Source organism: Oryzias latipes, chromosome 1, assembly GCF_053564925.1.
Source record: "Oryzias latipes strain Hd-rR chromosome 1, Olatipes_Hd-rR_3.1".
NCBI lineage: Eukaryota > Metazoa > Chordata > Actinopteri > Beloniformes > Adrianichthyidae > Oryzias > Oryzias latipes.
The window spans coordinates 21215933-21235621 of NC_136237.1; the positions used below are offsets into that span (position 1 = coordinate 21215933).

General features: G+C 34.6%; 1 protein-coding gene across 1 annotated transcript; it reads left to right on the plus strand.

Moving 5' to 3' along the window:
- Positions 1–4808: 4808 nt before the first annotated feature.
- LOC144994166 (protein FRG1-like) lies at positions 4809–18122 on the plus strand. Its single transcript, XM_078950995.1, has 9 exons — positions 4809–5010; positions 5645–5712; positions 6968–7090; positions 9416–9473; positions 9689–9803; positions 11308–11412; positions 11575–11666; positions 13690–13800; positions 17961–18122. Exons 1-9 carry the CDS (start codon positions 4952–4954, stop codon positions 17995–17997), a joined length of 768 nt encoding a protein of 255 aa, XP_078807121.1. The 5' UTR covers positions 4809–4951; the 3' UTR covers positions 17998–18122.
- Positions 18123–19689: the final 1567 nt, after the last annotated feature.

Below are 19689 nucleotides of genomic sequence, written 5' to 3' on the forward strand. Positions count from 1 at the left end.
ACACCTCAGTGGGACTAACTTTCTCCATTTTATGGCAGTCCATCCGAAATTCCGCCCCCATATTTTGCTACAGTTTTAATGCAGACTCTGCATCTGCAGAGCCCGACTGACAGACCTTAAATGAAAGGTAAAGTGAGTTAATCCCTGGTTGGCAGTGTTGCGCGGTTTGTACTGTGTGTGTAAAGGATGATAAATGAGCCTTTTTACAGTTGAAAGGCAGCTAATGGAGCAGGGAGACTTGTTAGACAAAAGGCACTTTAACAAGGACATGAAAGACCCAGAGGACAAAGAAGTGTTTCTGAGTTAATTCATGCTTCACTAGATAACAGATCAAATATTTAGACCCTGACATTTGTCTATTGCTTGCATAAGTTGTGTCATCTTCCATGCTGATAAAAGGGTAATGATTCTTAATTCTTGTTTGTGTTATAAAACAAAAGCTGAACTGCATCTCTAAAGCGTTTAATGTTCCAATTAAATCACATGATGTTATAGCTAAACTCTTTTTTTCTTAGTTTATTTTAGAAATACAAGTACTTTGGCATGCTTGTTTCATTCTTTATTACTTTTTTTTACAGGAAATTGTTATTTTTGTGTTCAGGTCATTGTGACATTGAAAAATGCATTCCTGTGTGTATTTATCACTGTAGATTCCAGGAACAATTAGACCTCTCTGTTTTATCCTGCAAAAATAAATAAGATGCATTTGTCCTTTCAAAATAAAACAAAATAATTAAACCAAATCATCATGGCTATCAAATGTAGCTTATTGTTTCGCAGTACTAAATATGGTGTGACTCAGATGAATAAAAATTGGAAAAATGACAAACGTTTAATAGGCTTGTAGTCAAGTAACAATCATAATAACAATATAATTCTGTTTATCTGTGCTCCACCCAGAAATAGTTTGCAGACCGAAGATGAAATGATGCAATCAGAGGGAATAAAAACAAAAAGACAGACAAAAACAACAACAAATAAAGCACCACAGGGTGCATTTTCTGCAAATGAAGAAGCTTTAACCCTTGTGCCATCCTAGGCACTTTAACATTGGGAGTTGGGTCATCTAGACCCACTAGACAGTGCGCTAAACCTTTCTTCTTCAATGATTTGTGATCTTCACTGGTGTCCATGGATTATATGAAATCTTTCCACCTTTATCCACCTTTGTCATGGTAGGGAGAACATGTCAATGTAAGGGGGGGGTCATCTAAGATAGCACAAGGGTTAATCATTCCAAAATGTGAAAATAATATGATAGTTTTTAAGTATGTGAATCCTAATTTAAATATAAAATGTGTTTGTTTATAGCTATTTTTTATTTTAAATCGTTTTATTATTAAAATTATAGAATAAAACAGAAAAATGGAGCCTACCATCAGACAGACTTTTCTTTTGAAATATTGTATTTATTTAGTCCATGTGGTTCAATTCTCTACAGACATTTCTAATTTTATAATATCTGTGTGCAGCAGAGTTTCAGTTCCATATGGGCTACTCCGACATTATTTTTAGTACCTATGTAGATAGGTATATATATATATATATATATATATATATATATAGGTATATATATATATATATATATATATATATATATATATATATATATATATATATATATATATATATATATATAGTGAAGTAAGTGGAAATAACTCAATTTAAAACAGAATGTGTTCACATTTTTTACTAAATGATGAAGAGATCTAGGGATAAGGTGGCTAATCTTAACAGATCCTCATAAAATCTAAAGCTACCGGTTATTCTTGAAACATAAATCAAAATTTTATTTCCAAAATAGTGACAATGACTGCCAGTCTCCTTAAAGCTGAACCAAAATGTTCAGTACAATTTGAGTTTTTTTCACCTTAAATGAAGTTTTTCTATTGTCAAGAGTTTGGAGCAAAACAAATTTGAATAATAATTTCTTCATTTTATTTGCAATTACTAGAAAAATGTGAATATATTCTATATCTGGTCTCATTTTGTAGTGTCCTGAATGCATCATTAAGAGCAACTTGAAGTCTTAATGATCTCATTATGTAATTTAAAAAAACAATAAAAAAAAGATCAAGCTTAGCTAAAGGCTGTCTGTGTACAACACACCAGTTGATTCAAAACTGGTTTGTTAAAGTTCAGTTAGAACAACCAGTTGTGTTTGATGACAACAAGATAATGTACAGTTGCCTTGGTAATGAAATCTGACAGGCTCAGGTCTTGTACAGGTGAATCAGATAACATTTTTAATAAAGTACAAGAAATTTCTGTTACTATGGTGAAAATGTAAACCAGGGAAAGAGGAATGGAGGAATCCGTTATGGAGGAATCGGGGAAAACATAAAACAAGTGGTTATTTCACCTTGTTTCCTTTTTGCAATCTGCAAGCTACATTTTTGTTTTTTGGCCAAAAACTGTTGTTGTTGTCAAAAACTGTAAGGTTATATGGTGAATTTCCTTTTTAGAAAAGTGAGTCTGTCTGGAGAGAGGTGCCTAATATGCAATCCCAAAACATAATTAAAAGCATAAAAAACATAAACACTATTTTTCATTTCTATTTTTTTTTGCTGCCAGTTAGTTTCTATGAGGAGAAGATACATTAAAAAATAATTTAGGGCAGTAACCGCGGAGGGAGTTAAAGCTCTATGAAAACTTGAGTTTTATTGCCATCTTTGAAACAGATGGGTGACGGGAACGGTGGTTGGGGTTCATCCGCTCCAACAGTCCCACCCATAACTCAGAGGTGAATTTCTGATTCACTCCTGCCGCTATCCAGAAACAGTGTAGATCAACAATAGATCGAAAGATGATCAGAGTGGGACTTTAAAAAGGGTATATTTTGCTTTGAGTATCTTGCAGCTGTTCTGTGCTTTTGTCATCATTACCACTTTGCGAGACTGTTTGTTATCTAATCAGGGCTCTATTTAAGACCTTCTATTGTTTTGTTCATGCCTAGGAGATATTTTTCTTCCCAAGTCAATAAAAATCTATGTTTAAAAAAAAAAAAGAAAAACTCAGTTTTTCCTTATGATTTGGTATAAACCTAAATGTATTGTGATAAAAGATCATATTGCAGAGTGCACTGCTGTAATTGAGGGAATACATTTTTTTTCTGTAAAGACCCAAAGGTATCATATGTTACTGTTTCATTTGACGCTGTCTTCCTTCTGCTTGCTTTTAGTACTTATGGGCTTAGCCAGTCAGCTCTCCCAGAGTAAGTTTGTAAGAGCTTAGTGGCTGTTTAATCCCACCAACGACATGGATTTCTGTCAAAGTAGCACTGAATTTGACAAATGACAGGAAGAAACTGGTGAGATTTTCTTCCGGGCTGAAATGTTGACTCACGACTCCTGAAAAATCCAGTCGCTAACTTCTTTCAAGCTTAAGGGACTTTTCTGAATAAATTAATCCTGAACATTCAGAGCAAACTTTTCCTCAAAGCAGCATGGCATCACCAGGAGTCTCCCTGATGCATTACAGTCTGGCATCATTGGGATGTTAAATTCAGAGCTAGCATGCTGCGCCTGGATTTTTCCAGTAGTTGTGGAAAGCCTTTTAAAGCTTTAATTTCTTCCCCCTCCCCCAAGAAACTGTTGATTTTCACTGATAGAGCTCTACCGGAGTCAGCTGTCTTATTTAAGTTCGTTCTTGACATGGTCAACCAAAGATTTATTACCTCATGTCATAGGCTATCTAAAAGTCTATTCCTGTTTAATGGGGCCACATTACCATAAACAATTATGCAAGGATTCCCCACACTCCCACCTCAGATCCCCCCTCTCTCTTTTTTATGAGAGGAGTGTGTCATGTGTTTGCATAAGGATGCAGCTTGTTCTATCACTTAAAATGAAAAACACAAATGACAAATGTAAAAAGTAGAATGATAAAAGAACTCATGAAGTAGAATTTTACATTTTTCTTGCAACCTTAACCCTTGTGCTATCCTATGACCCCACCATTACATTGACGTGTTCTCCCTATCATGACAAAGGTGGATAAAGGTGGAGAGGATTTTATGTAATCCATGGACACCAGTGAAGATCACAAATCATTGACGAAAAAAGGTTCAGACAACTGTCTAGTGGGTCTAGATGACCCAACTCCCAATGTTAAAGTGCCTAGGATAGCACAAGGGTTACATGAAACAAATGTGACATGAATAGAAATAAGTGGGTTGCTGTAAATAGATATTAGCAAATATTTCTATCTCTTAGTACATTTTTTAAAATTAGTCTAGTATAAAGACTAACTACTGTATCACCCTATATGTAGTATAAAAACTCGTATTTAGAGAAATATTGCAGAATAGTAACCTTCTTTATAACCTTCGTTATTATTATTATTATTATTATTCTTTGGTTTATTGTTGTTTTCTAGTTGATTAGTTTTCATATGATATTGTAAAATTAAAGCCTCTCTGAACACGGTGGCGGTCACAACTAACTGAGGCATTTCCTTGTTTCCCTTCTATGAAGTATTAGTATACATAAAGTGCCTGCATTTTGTTCCCAAATTTGAGGTTAATCAGAAAGTGTCAAATGTTGCAGTACCTCAAATGACCACTGGAGGCTGAGAATGTCTTTAATTCCCAGTGTACTGTATTACTAAATATATTACATTATTAATTCATTAATTATACTAGTAACAGTTATAGCCTATATGTTTTTTAAACGAACTTGTTTTCATTTTTGAGGACATTTTTTAAATCATTCATCTTTTTTAAGTTTTAACTTGTATGAGTTAACAACTCATTTCATTCATTATTTAATGACGTGTTCATTTGTTCAATTTTGTCAATTTTGCCTATTGGTTGTTGTAAGTAGGAGTTGTCTCAAATATTACCAAATTAACCTGTTTATGCCCCTGTTTGATTGTCCCACTGAGGCTTCCGTACTGAGGAAATTGTGTTTGGTAGTTTTATGCTAACTTGTCACTCCCAAAAGCTAACGATATGGCCGAATACGCACGCGTAAAATCTACCAAACTGGTTTTCAAAGGTTCCAACAAAGGGTAGGTTCTTTATTGTGTTGATAGTTTGGTTTTTAAGTTGTTTCCGTTATTAGTTGTTTGTAATTATTGCCGCCAGTTCCTATCTTTAGCTCTAGCAAAGGCTAAACACTCAACGCTATGCTAATCAAGTAGTTTTGTGTTACGCGTAAAAAAAAAAACCTTACTATTCCTTTTTGATTTATGATGTTTTTTTATACATATATATATGATTTTTTTCACAAGTTTTTTAAGCTGAAAATAAGTTTACCAAATGCTTTTTGTTTACCCAGGCCGCATCGTAAACCTGGCTAACAGTGTTAGCATTTTGCTTCAGATCACTAACAGAGTTCTGCCTCTAACCCAAACACATTTTATTCATATTTATTTTTAGTAACTGCAAACAATTAATTACACAAGACTATATATTTTCGTTTTGGAACTTAGACAAGACACAACACACAGTTATACTATCAAATAGTTTGACTGCACATTTCTCTAAAAACATGAACTGTGCATTCTGACAAATATGATTGTGTTGTTATTTGGTTGTTTTTTTGTTTTGTTGTTTTTTGTCTGCCTTGTTAATAAAAGTGCTGATTACCATCATCATAATTTATTAAAAATAAACCTTATTTTTCCATGTTTTTCTTATCAGGAAAAAGAAGAAGAACAAAGATAAGAAGAAAAAAGCTGGAGATCAAGATGAAAAGCCTGATATTGTTGGTTCGTTTATGTAATGCATTTTAAATATTGCATCAACTGAACAAAGAAAAAGTACCTCAGAGTATTTGTAGTAGATATAAAAAAAGACTTGTCTAGAAAAAGTTTACTTTGTCTCCCCTAAATCATTTCCAGACTACATTTATTTTGAAAATTGGCTGATCTTATTTGCACGTATTAGTGCGACCAGCGCAAAAAGTGATGGAAATTCATGTAATATGTGCAGCCAGGATGCACATTGCTGCATTGCCCGCATGTATTTTAAGTGCATCCAAGATTGCTTTTTTTTGTTTGCCGGACATATTTAAACTCAAAGTTGAAGTCCTGTTATCTTTGATGCTCCTAGATGTATGAACTGTGTTCTTTGTATTTGATTCCTCCCCTGGAGGAGCGGTGAGCTGCAGAAACAGCGGCGCTCAGGAATCATTTGGTGGTTTAACCCTAACTGTAACCCTAACTTTAACCTTTCCTTTAGGTCCGTGCAGACAAGAAAAAAATTTATGGCTGGCTGCACGTATTTCGAAAATGACATGTGAATAGACACTTTCTTAAAGAAACTATCTGCCCACTTTTTAGATGTTTAGTCCAGATTCAACTGTCTTTTTTTTTAGACTTGAATAATGATCAGATAAAAGGAAAATGTTAAGTTAATACAAGAATAGTGTAATGTTTTTGACTTTGTGGTGCATTCATTCTTGTTAGCTTTCTGATTAACAGTCAGTAATTAATCATAACAATTTTAGGAAATTAGTCAATTCAAATTTGCTTAATGAATGCAAAACCAGTTTAATAAATGTTCATTTAATTATATTTGGTACGTTTATTTCCAATCCAATCAAAAATAAACCACTTGTGGGCTAGTTTTTAAAGTTAAAAGTCATAACTTTATTATTATTGGTGAGTTTCCTTTTTTTCCAGTTTAAACTACTTTACTAGATAAAGAATTCTTTAAGTGTAATCAAAAAAATTTTTTGGATTTCCAGCTTTTTGGAGCGTCGCCATTTGTTGACTGAAAGACTTGGTCGATAGATGATCAAGTCTTCAACCTTTTTTGCTATTCGCTCATCTTTTGTAACTTTTGTAATTTTTATAGGAAAGAGTAAATGTGTAGCATCTAAGCTTCACAAATTGTCTTTATGAACATTAAAATCTAGAAATATTGTGTTTGAAATTTGCAGTAGTAAATTATTGTTTATTATGTATATATATATATATATGTATTCTATCCCTGACTCGAACATTTTTTCACTTTCACCAGCTGGTTGGTGGGTTGTCAGTTGCTTTGGAGAAATTACAGGAACAGTTGCCATAGAGATGCACAACAACTCGTATATACATGCCCTCGATACTGGACTCTTCACAGTTGGAGCACCGCACAACGGTAAGAAGAAAAACAGGCGTTGTGACACATTTGGCCAAATCAAATCTCGGCTTTGCTTTTTAGCCTTCGTTCTTGCCCCTCCCCTCCAATCACCTGACACACTTGTCTGATTCATGAAAAGCAAATATGATCCAGCGCATCTATCTAAATATTCACTATAATGTTTTAAAAATATAATTACATAAATTAAACACACAATAACAATAAAAAAAATTAAATCTATCATTTTTATACATGTTTTTTTGATCAAATAAAGTTCTTGAATCTTGTTTGAACATAGATTTTTGTTATGGTGAAATGAAGGTGTTTTTAGTTTCAGTCCCCCAAAAAGTTTATCCAGAGAGGAAAACGTAGAGTTGAGGTGGAGTAAACCCCGCATATAAACTATTTTTCTATTTTTTTGCCTCAAGCACTTTCAAGGGAGTGTTGCTCCTTTATGTAACCTGCCCTTAAAGATGGAAAGCCAAGAATTAATGTGATGAATCTTTACAGAGAACTCTGGAATTTGCTCGGGCCATATCCACGTACACTCCCTCAGTGGGCCCTTATCCATTGCGTGCTTTCAAGTTTGTCTCCAGGAGATAAACGAGGCTACAGGCTAGCAGTATAGAAAGGAAAGATTAGAGATTTTGTTTTTTTTCGCTCTCTTCACTGTATGTTCAGCCAGACTCCCCCTGACTGTTAGTCCTTTAGAAAACTGGGAAGCTGCTCCCACTCACCTGCAGGTCAGAGGAAGCCCCTGTGGAGATTACCACACAGAGCCGACCGGGTGACAGACTGACACTCTGAATATAATTAGCCTTTTGAAAGAGCACCTTCAGCCAACTTATACCTCTTCTGTATCCGTGCTTCTGCCATTAATACTTGATGTGATGCTGCATCTCTCACCACAGAATCCTAAAAGCTTCATTGAAAATGTCAACAAAAAAAAGTGACTCAAGGCCTGGTAGATGTGTGTTATCTAAGTTTAAGGAGGCGGCAGTATATATAAGGCATCTATTTGGAGAACATCCAACTGTTGCACTCGTTTATTTTGGCATTTATTGTGATGAATGCTTGACTGCTGAGCTTCAACCTGATGAAATCACGCAGTCTGCAGTTTTTGTATCAAAAATGTACAGCAGTGCCTGTGTATTCATTTAGTGTTAATGGGAAATGATGCATCATTTTTTTCCTAGCGGCAGATTTGCTGGATGTTTAATTTGTTGTTAAAAAATTCCAAATTCCAGCTGCAGCCGTAGACATATAATACATGTCTAGACAGGGAAATGGCCACTTTGGTCATTAGATATTTTATTGGGTTCACTGTTGAAAAATAAACAAAGTAAAAGTGCAGTTTTTCTGGATCAAACTAGTACTACAGTTCTATTTATCAACTAAAATGAGTTTTTTTCTATGTGATGTTCAAATCTCAATATCAGGAACATATATTAAGCATAGTTTTGTGTCATTTGTTTAATTTACAATAAATCTAACTTTTCTTACAGAGAATATGACATTTCTGTTTAATTTCCCTATTTGTTCTAAATTGAATTTGTTTCAAACATCTTAATGAATAGACTACTATCTGTGATAAAAAAAAAAAAAACTAATATTAGTCACATGTTACTACTAAGTAACAATAATAACTATAGTCCTTGCCGTCAGTGACTAATTTTACATGGTTAGGGGGGTCTTCAAATCCCAGACTTTTCTCATTTTTTCCTGCATACAAACACATATTTTATCCTTTCTCTTTTTAATCTTTTAGTTGGTAATACTCTTGACATCCAATAAGTGTCCCCAAACATTTTTGGTGACACCCAGAAATAATTTAAAATTCTTTCTTGCCTGTGGATACACAGTGGGGCAAAAAAGTATTTAGTCAGCCACCAATGGAGCCAGTTCTCCCACTTAAAAAGATGAGAGAGACCTGGAATTTCCATCCTAGGTAGACCTCAACTATGAGAGACAAAATGAGGAAAAGAATCCAAAAAATCACATTGTCTGATTTAAAAAAAAAAAAAAGTATTTATAAATTATGGTGGAAACGTTTTTGTGGCTTTGTTGTTTGTTATGATCACTGAGTTTTTTCCTCATTTAGTCTCACCATTGGTGGCTGACTAAATACCTTTTTGCCCCACCGTGTTTTCCTCTGGACCTGTTCTCAACATTATTACAGTCCCAACAGCACAAGACAGAAATAGTTTCTTTTTTTTTTTCCTTGTGAAAATCAACCCAAAAAAAAAGATTGGCCAAGGAAGCTGACATACAGTCCAGAACGAAAGCTTGGAGTAAAATAATTGGTTCTGATTGTCTTTTAATGGCCATTTTCATATTTTGTAGAGGATGAAGGACCAGACCCACCAGAACAGTTCACAGCGGTCAAGCTCTCCGACTCGCGGTGAGTCAAGTATTTATTTCTCAGCACTTTGAATTGGTTCTGCATCTTTAGTTGGCAATTTCTTCTGTAAAGGAGGGGCTTTTCTTTGAGATTGTTCCTTCCTATGCATTGATTTTAAACAAGACACATTTATATTTTTGTTCCAACTTTGTTAACTTGCAGATTCTTTGGTAAGTTAACAGAAATGCATCATCTTGCTGCTGTTGTTGTTGTAGGATAGCTTTAAAATCTGGATATGGAAAGTTCCTGGGCATCAACTCTGAGGGGTTGGTGATTGGGCGCTCTGATGCCATCGGCTCCAGGGAACAGTGGGAACCAGTCTTCGAGAATGTGAGCAACTCTTCAGATGTTCCTGCTCCCAGTCTGTGCTAAACACCTGTTCAGTGGTAATGGACAAGAAGGCTGTTTTATAGCAGCCATTTTGGGTTTTTGTCATCTTTAGTTGAAAGTCAACAGAGAATTTTCTACAAATGTTTTTCCTTTTCAAAGTCTTGTAACCAAACATTCATTCATTTCTTTAAAGAAAGCGTAAAATCTGTAGAAAAAGCAGGTTTGAGTTGTTTTTTAATTTATAACCAAAAGGAAAATGTCATCTAACTGTTAACTTAAATAAAAACAAGGACAGATTTACTAGAGGGGAGGGGCATATTGACAGAAAATGCCCCTTTTCTCCTAATTCTGCCTTCAGGTGACTCATTTTTGTATGAAATCATAACAAAGACAGCCTGATGTTTTGGTGTTCTCGTAGTCTCGTGTGCTTGTGAACCTCCCAGGTGCACAGTAGAGGAACATCTGGGAAAATCACCAAAACACCAAAAGGAGGACTAAAAAGCACGGCTAGTTTAGCGTAGCACTGTAACTTCTACTCGCCAAACAGAAAAAACTGCTCACAATTGGTGAGCAGCGGCTGTTCGTTTCAGCCCCTGCATTAAATCAAAAATCCTTCATTAAATCAAAGTTTTGTCCGGCGACTTCTTCACTCACAGACGGTGAATCTTCGCCAGGTACCAGCTCCTTTTGTGGCCCCTGAATTTAAAATATTAGTTAACAAAAAAAGATTCAAATTATTGCCATTTTGCACTTTAGTCTCTGAACTGCAGTTTTTAATTGTTAGGATAGCAAAAAGAATAGCAAACATTTGCAGCACATTGTTTATTACAAATAAAGTTTTGAGGAAATCAGAAATGAATTTTAGTTAAATTTATTTTTAAAAAAATTATTGAAATCCAACCCGCTCGCTTTGTGGTTCTTATTAACATGGGTCGTTGTATTTTTGCAGAATAAAACATTTAAAGAAACAATGACGGACATAAAAGCAATTATTACAGTATCACCACGTAACTAATTAAAGTACCAATATCAATTTATTATAATCTATATTTATTCTATTTAGGATTGTCACACAAGTTGAAATTCTTAAATGTGTCTATTTCTGCTTTTTAATGAAAACTGGCAAAGTCTTTCACAATAAACTCTGTAATTCTGGTGATTACCAGAATGTTTGTGCTTACAGATCATATTCATGGACTTGAATGAAGTTTCTATGGCAACCTCTATTACTACATATTTATGCTTTAATTAAATGTGGACATATTTTAGAGCTTTACAGATAATGCAGACTTTTTTTTATTGCTACGTTTATATAGCATCATTTATACTTAGCCTGACAGATTTAGTGATCGTAATAAACAACAAATATAGAAGGTATCTGCCTTTTCTTCATATTTTAAAGCTTTGTCACCAAGCTTCACTATTATTTTGGCGTCATGACGAACAGCTCTACTCCCATTTGTGTTGCGTTTCCTCCCTTATTCCGTCTTCTGTCCTTGTGCAGGGCAAAATGGCTCTCATGGCAGCAAATAGCTGTTTCATTTCCTACAGTGAAAGTGGAGACATTGAAGCCAACAGTAAGACGGCAGGGGACGGCGAGATGCTGAAGGTAATGTGTCGTTTGAATTCTACACAATCCCCAAACCTTGAAGCCTGCGGTCCCCAGAGTCCTGAGAGTCTGGGGGATTGTTTGTGACCTCGCTTTAGGAAAGTTCAGTGAATATTGTTATTTAATGAACAAACGTTCTGTCTTTTTTTCTCCCTCTCCAAGATCCGATCCAACACGGAACGACAGGTCAAGCGGAAGGATGACATTGCAGATGAAGATCGGGGGAATGTTAAATCCTGCGAGGTCAATTATGTGTGCGTATTCTCCTCTGTTTAGAGGCGTAACACTCATTATTCACAGGCAGCCCAATCAAAAAGTGAACAAACTGACATTGCAGTTTTTATCGTTTCTTATCTGTTTTATGCTTCGCTGACCAAACTTTTTGTGCTGCATTTAATGTGCAAAAAGGTCAATTTGAAATTCTCTCTCTTTTAAATGAGATGAGTCTATAGAGGATGCTGCCTTGATCCTTTTGTCTTCATGAATGCTGCATGCTGTGACCAGAATGCACAGTTTTCATTTAAAATCTCAGTAAGAAGGCTCTTGTCCTAAAGTCATATTGAACTGCTGCAGAGCACACAAACACGTTTTTTAATTCAGCCAGAATACGCTGATTCACGTTGATCACGACAAGGGTTGTAAAGTTACGGTTGTGAAGTGATGTAAACACAAAATCTGAACACTTTTGTTAATCTCGTATTTGAAAGGAGGGGGAGGGGTTGCTTTACACTAATAATCTCACCCACAACTCAGATGAAAATTTCTGCTGAACTACTGCCGCTCTGCAGAAACTATGTCCTAGAAAACTACTTAGGTTTGATGATTTTAGCTTAAAATGGCATAATCATAATTAAAGGCCCCTGCCAACACTTTTCCAACAGATCAAAAGATGATCGGAGTAAGAAAATTCCAACTGGAGCATGAAAATGCCTTTACCCGTTTAAAGGTTTCCTTTAATGTGCATTACTGTCACATTCATTGTTTTTTATAAAACAGAATAAAAAGCTGGTATTTAAAATTTCATAGAAAAATATGTCAATATCTAAATATTGGATTAATCTAGACAGTGTTACATGAATTACTATTTTTGAATGCTTTAAACTGAAATTTGATCTAATAAAGCTGCATCCATTTAATATTTTGATATATTAGCTAGTCAGCCCTGTTTTTGTCCATGTCTGTTACACGGAGTTTCATTTTTTTCCGTTTTTTTGGGACGATTTTATCTATATAGCCATTGTGCTCACAGAGCATCAGTAATGATACCAAATGCTTCTGCTAACTTTGATGTTTTACAACTTCTTAAGGGAAACGTTGCAGTCTTTTTTTAAATCAGCACTAAGGGATTTGATACAAATGGGAATTCTTCCCTGTTATTCTCATGTTGAGCCGGTCTGTAACGGCCAGATTGTGACAACCAAATTGCATGCATGAATGAGATCACGCCTTGCATCATCTGCCTCATCAATCGCAGACCTCAGAGGGGCAATAGATGGTGCAGTGTTAAGAGAAAGCAGGAGGCACCTCATTTCAGTTTACGATGCTGCGAGGGTTTTATGTGCAGCCTCTCTGTGTTCTATTAGGAAACAGGCAATATGTCTAAAGCTCTTTGTGTGTGGATGTTTTTGTTGATTTTTTTTTTCCTTGGCATGATTTGGTTTGTGTTCCTCCTCTATTATTTGTTTTGGATGAGTGCTGGGGAAATGGACTCATCATGCTGACATGTTGATAATGGCTGCCCTTGAGCTGGGGTCTTGATGTAGTGTTTAGCCTCCAAAACGCCTTTCAGGATGGAGTGCAATCTAGGAATCATAAAGCACAAGCTGGACACGGAGAGACTAAATATCCCAGAAGTTTCAGATAAAGGCCTTTGGGGTTTACTGCACTCTTTGTCATTAAAATGAGACATTTCCTAAAGTTTACTATAGATATCCCACCCAACACAGTGCTCGTCCCTTTATTAAGAAACCTATCAACATTTATTTAAAATATATATATGTATAAATTAGATCATATTCTTCTCATTATGTGCTGTAGCCACATTTGCATTCAGACCTTTTCAAGTTTAAAAAAACTTGAATAAGTAATTGTTGTACAAATTAAATTATTTGCAACTTCAAATATGAAAAGTCTACTGCAGTTGTGAATCATTCATGTGATCTCACTTTAATTCTTATCTGCAAAGACAGCTTGTTCATTTTAATATCTGAAGGAATCATTAAGTCATTTGTGGCGCTGTGGATTCATGTTACAGCCTTGTTTTGCTTTCTATTTAAGGAAAAAGTTTCAGAGTTTTCAAGACCGCCGGCTCAGGGTGAACGAGGAAGATGCCTCCACGTTAAAGAAAGCCAGACTGGATGGAAAGTTTCATGAAGCTTTGCTCGACAGGTATGAACACAAGAATGCTTTTGTTATTTCTGACTTTGAGGACCAATGCTTCCTTTACTGCATCAGAGTTTGGAGGGGGGAATTCAACTACTAGGAAGTCAGGGCTTTAACAAGTATCCGAATACTGGGATATTCACAATCGCTGATTTGTGATCTTTATAAATATAGTGGAGTGGAGTAAAAAAAAAAAAAAAACAGACTGTGTAATTATTGCTCTAAAATGCAGAATAATATTGGACTTTAATTACATTAACTAAATATACCAAATTGTTTCCGGAAGTAAATGAATCTTCAAAGTAAAGTGTCGGCGAAGGTTCTTCTTTTCAAAGTAAAAGTATCAAGTTTTTTTCTGAGATAAAGAAATGACACTTAAGTTCAGTTTTCTAAAAGAAAAGAAATTTTTTTTAAATATAGTCAGCGATTTAGATAAAAAAAAACTTTGAATATGAATGTAGAAAAATCTTGTGATCAATAATGTCTGGATGGTGGAGGAGCCGTACAGGAAAGCGTCTGCTAAATGCTCCTCTAAAGAGAGGAGGTTTTGGTTTTAGATCTAAAGAGGAGAAAAAGTCTGTTTAGAAACACGTCTGTTGATAACATGTTTAGATGAAAGGACTGTGAGGGATTCTAGTTAATGGTTTTTGTGTAGGTGTTGCTGTGTTCACATTTACCATCTTCTTGTCATCGATCTACTGGAACTGTAGTCAGAAAAACTTTGAGGATTGAAAACTTGGAAAACATTTGTTGTTAAAGGATATAAAGCAACAGTGATGTTTGTTTTGTTTTCTGCTGAAGTTAACCAGGAAAACAAATGTTGTGTGCCGTTAAAGGGATGAAAATCATTTCTTTCTTTCTAAATCTTTGTTTCTGTCTCTTATGTCTTGTTGAATCTGATCTCCTGTTTCAAATAAAGGTATAAAAAGTATTAAATGGATATTATTTTAATTTTCGTACTTCCTGGAAAAAAGACGAGCATACAGTAACCATTCAGACATATTTAGATTCAAAGCAAGAATTGTGGTTCATCTGTGTATCGTTGATCTTGATTCATGAATCGAATTGGATCAACACCTAAGTAATGATCCACAGCCCTAAACGAAATGTATCAGAAGCAAATATTTCACAAATCCAGTCTGTTGTTGTCTTTTAAGATGAAATAAGAGAAATAACTTCTTACCAGTGTAAGTAATTCTCTTATTTTACATGTTCTACTATAAAAGCAAAACCAAAAAACTTCTTAAATGAAGAAGAAAAATCTGGTTTCTTAAAGACCCAACTCAATGATAATGGTGTTTTTGGTGTCTTTAACATGTTCTTGTAGCATCGTTTTTATGATGGAGGACATATATGTAAAGAAAATGAACTTTAAAATAGCTTTCCTGAGTATTACTTGATTTAAACCATTGTGAATCAGGAGCAGACGTGAAAAAAAAAGCTGTTTTAAAAAGCCTTTAATATACCAGGACAGCTGCAGTGAACCAACAGTCCATTCCTACTCCAACTGAGCAGTCATGGCCTCTACTCTATGTCTGCTCTCTCCTGGCTTCAGTCCTGAACATGGCGACCTTTCACCTTTTTGTTCAAACTCACCTTTCCTTTTGAAACAGGACTAAAAAGCTGCTTAATAAAAGGAGTGCAGATTTTAAAAAAAACAACATTTTGAATAGTGAATTAACCTGCCAGTAAACAAGACTAAGAAACACTAATGTGGTATTAATAAATATGTACAACAAATGTTCATCCAGAATTCATAAGATTCTCAAAAATAATTCCTTTAGTCAAAATGAAAGGATGTTCCTCTGTTCTATATCCTCTGCCTGATAATCCTGTTATTTAACCTGCTCTGTGAGAGCGCCTGATGCTCTGAGCTCCAGCATATACTACCAAAAATGAGCACACTCTTCAAATAAAACCCCAAACAAACAGGAACATTTGAAATTCAAAGGTTTTCAGCACTTGGAGGTTGAATTTGAATTGGATCTTGCTGCAGAAGTTGCTTTAATTTTAACAATAAGTTGAGTTACATATATGCAGTTGCGATTAATGTAAACTACCGTATATTATGCCTGAACATTACAGTTCAAATGTGTTTATAAACTAGAAAAGAAAAAAAATGACATAAGATGGTTTCTGCTTTTTCACTAAATCATAAAAATGACATGCTGGTGACAATGAATATTACTTTTCTATTTGTTCCCTAAAACACTGGTCTCCAACCATTTTCAGTTTAATGTCAGACAAGATTTTCACGGACCGGTCTGAGCGGGACCAACGTTTGCGTTTAATATATTGCTATATATTTAAAATATTGCTTTCTGAAAAACCTACTTTTTCAAATTCAAAGAAACTTAGCTTTAAAAAATCTGAAAACATTTTTTTTCCCAAATGACGACGATTCAGTGAAACAAAGTTGTTGATTTGTAGAAGTTGGTTCCGATTTGTAAATAATTCAATAAAATCAACTTTACTTTTTCCCCCCATAAAATACTATAATAACACTGAGAACTCAACCCAGTCTCAGATCATCTTTCTGGGCAAAAAGATTGATCATATTTAGTTTTTACATAAATCCTGCTTAACCGTCTATTTTTTAACACAGAGCAACGTTTCTGAACAGATGCCTGCACAAGTCCCCCTTTCCGTGGGAAAATTCCTAAATGTCCTTTTACAAGTTTCAACAAATCAGCAACTTTATTTGATCAAATCTTCATTCTCTGTAAAATGTTTGCAGCTGGAAGATTTTCCCATTAAGTGGATGCGAACAACCGGATGCTAACTTTAACCACGTCCAATTTGAAAATGATGGATAGATGAAGCAAAAATAAAATGACAGCATTGTCATAACACTGGTATTTTCTAAATAAAAATAATAAACATGAATCTATCGTGTCTGAAACTTTATCTGAAACATTTAAAAGTCAGTCGGCACAACAACTGTCTTAATAAATCCGTATTTGGAGGAAAACTCCTGGTTTTGTCTGTAAATAGCAGCTTTATTTTTCTTTGAAGTGGACGGCTCTTCTTCGGTTTCCTCACTGAATCTTTTCTCCCCAAATTTTACTTTTTTTTTTTTATTGTTAGGGTTTTGTTCGCTTCGGGCTCCTAATTTAACAATCCGAGCAGCTGCTTAAAGCTTAAAGACAGACAGATGTGTTGAACAGAATCCAGTTGTTTTCCAAAATAAAACTATCAAAAAAATAAACAAAACAGAAATAATTGAAGTTAGCGTATGCATTTTTTGTCCATCTGCGGCCCGGTACCAAGTTGGTACCACTGCCTTAAACCATTTGATTAGAAGGACATGGAGAAATCTCTATAAACTCCCACTCCAATCAAATTTTGATTTGTTGTAAAAGCGCTCCCAGCATTCTTTTCATTATAATGATGCAGTTCATCGGCTCTGATTTGAATAAAAAAAATACTCAGAAATGCAATTTTAATCTTTATTTCTATCAAAAATGTTCTCCATCGTGAGAAAATTCTACAGGAACATGTTAAAAGTACCAAAAGCTTTTAAGAAAATCGCATTGTTTGCCAGAAGAGAAGCAACAATGACTTTTGGTTTTGTTCCCTAACCTTTGCACAGTGTCACACTATGCCTTTGCCATTGTCCACTAGTCCAAACCCCAAGTTTGTATTTTCTTTGTGTATAAGGTTTTAAACTGAAAATGAAATATTAGTTTGAAGCATCTTAAAAATCCAAAAAATCCTCATCCATACATCCGTAGATAGCCTTGGTCAAATGCTAACCTTATAGCACTAATAGACATGATTATAAACGGATACAAAGAAAATTTGTGCTCAATTTATTTTCCTGATAAAGAAAAACACAGCTGTGTGACTTTAAATCAACACATTTTTTAAACTTAAATTAACACAATGTTTGGTCATGTGAGAGTTTAGCTTACAGCATACCACCTCATGTCATTCTAACACACACATGTTCTCTTTATTTTTACACCTTTTTTGATTTGCTCTCCTGCTGTGAGACTTTAGGAGCTTATTTCAGGATCCGGCACGACGTATAGATTTTATTTGTTTTATTGTCCTGATCCTTTCAACCTCAAACCTGAAAGAACATGCATTCTCTTTTTCCCCTGCAGGCGAGGATGTCACTCACATGTTCACTGAGTTTAACATGTGGTTTGTTTTTATTACAGGAGGAGCAAAATGAAAGCTGACAGGTACTGCAAATGAAGACTCATGGACTCCATCGGGTCTTTTTACCATCGGGATTTTGTGGAGGCTGATGTCTCAACACCATACTGCAGACAGATGTTTTGTCTTTGTATTTTTAATAAATGTTCCTGAACTTTAAGGAAGTTTGGAAGTGGCTGCTTGTTTTTTCTTCTCCTCGGCTCCGTTTTCATGTTTGGGTTAAGCTTTTCCAAGTTTCCTGTTACTTCGTGGGCTTTTTTGTGTAAATAATTAACCATGATGTGACTTTGCTCTGTGGTATTTGTCAGAGCGCTGGTGTGTATTTGAAATTCCTCTTTAACAGTTCTAAACTCGTCTTCATTAACTTATTCATCAATAATGAATTACACTAAAAGTGAAGCTGTGTGTGGGTGGTATTCAACGCTGCAGACCAACATGAAGCAGATTTATATTATGATGTAATTCTCACTTCAAGCTGTTTTAATGAGGATTAGGTTAAAGCAAAAAAGGAAGGTTATTCAGTGAATATTTCCTAAAGGAAGAGTTGTTTTTTTTTACTTTTTCATCAAGAGTGCATGTTATTAAATGGCAATTTTATATATTTTAGATCATTGCAAACCTTACATCCTGTGTAAAGGAAAGATTATCTTTGTTCATAATTAGCAAAGACACATTTAAAATTGAACTAAATGTGTTCAGAATGGGGATGAATAAATTAGAATTTGGTTTGAGTACTAAATTCACAAACCGTTTGATAAAAGATTACAGTAGAGGCCGAAATGAAATTTGTAAATATAAGACTGGTATTTTAAAACTAAACAAAATTCTTGAAGTTTAATTAAATAGATTTTTAAAATGTCACTGTAAATTAAGAAAACAATGGAAAAAGGGTCTGTTTAAAAATGTATTTTTTTAAATACTTTCTTTAATAAACCATATTCCAACTGTGTCAATTAACTGCTTTATTAGATATTTGTCAGCAAAATTTTATTTTTGTATGATTTATTTATCCACATTTTAAATTCAATTAGAGGTTGACGATAAAGCCAGTACAGCTTTATTATTTTTTATTTTATTTTTTTGTGGAATCATATAAGATGATTGTATCGTCAACTACAAACTTTGTGTTCAGTCTGAGGAAAATTAGTGTTTCCAAGAGACTGCCATGTGGAACCCCAGCAAGATTGCTCAGTAACAGAAATGCAGCACTAGGTAGTGATACTGCATTAAAGTACAGGCTTATGGTAAGTCAAAATATAAGATTGGATCAAGCAAAGTTTTATCCTTTGATATTTTTTTTATTTTTGTAAAATGCTTTAAAAAGAGTTTTTTTTCTCCAGAGATGGGACGTAATCTTTACAAGGTTCAGATGACGACAGGAGAATTGGAAATGTCAAACATGGGGTTGAGAAACAAAAAGTGAGAAACATGGTCTAGTGAAAATATAAAAATTAATCTTTATAATTAGTATTGAAGTATTGAATTACAATTTTGGTTCCACTTATTGGTATCTCATTCAACTTATGTATTCAGCAAATCAAAACCTTTTAAATTTATCAGAGTAGTATGGCCCATTGACTGTATAGGAGAACATCTAGATAGCCTATATACATAATGTATACAGTCAATGGCGTGATGCCTGTTTGAGACTAAAAGAGTTCCCTGTACTTAGTGCGAAATTCACTTCTCCAGTTTTTCCAAATTTTTCTTTCTCACCTGTTTAGACACAAC

Bases quoted from the DNA above. Each gene is read 5' to 3' on its own strand.
- LOC144994166 (XM_078950995.1), top strand. From the start codon at position 4,952: ATGGCCGAATACGCACGCGTAAAATCTACCAAACTGGTTTTCAAAGGT. The intron at 9,804-11,307 runs GTGAGCAACTCT...GTCCTTGTGCAG, and splicing joins GGGAACCAGTCTTCGAGAAT to GGCAAAATGGCTCTCATGGC. The intron at 11,667-13,689 runs GTGCGTATTCTC...TTTCTATTTAAG, and splicing joins TCCTGCGAGGTCAATTATGT to GAAAAAGTTTCAGAGTTTTC.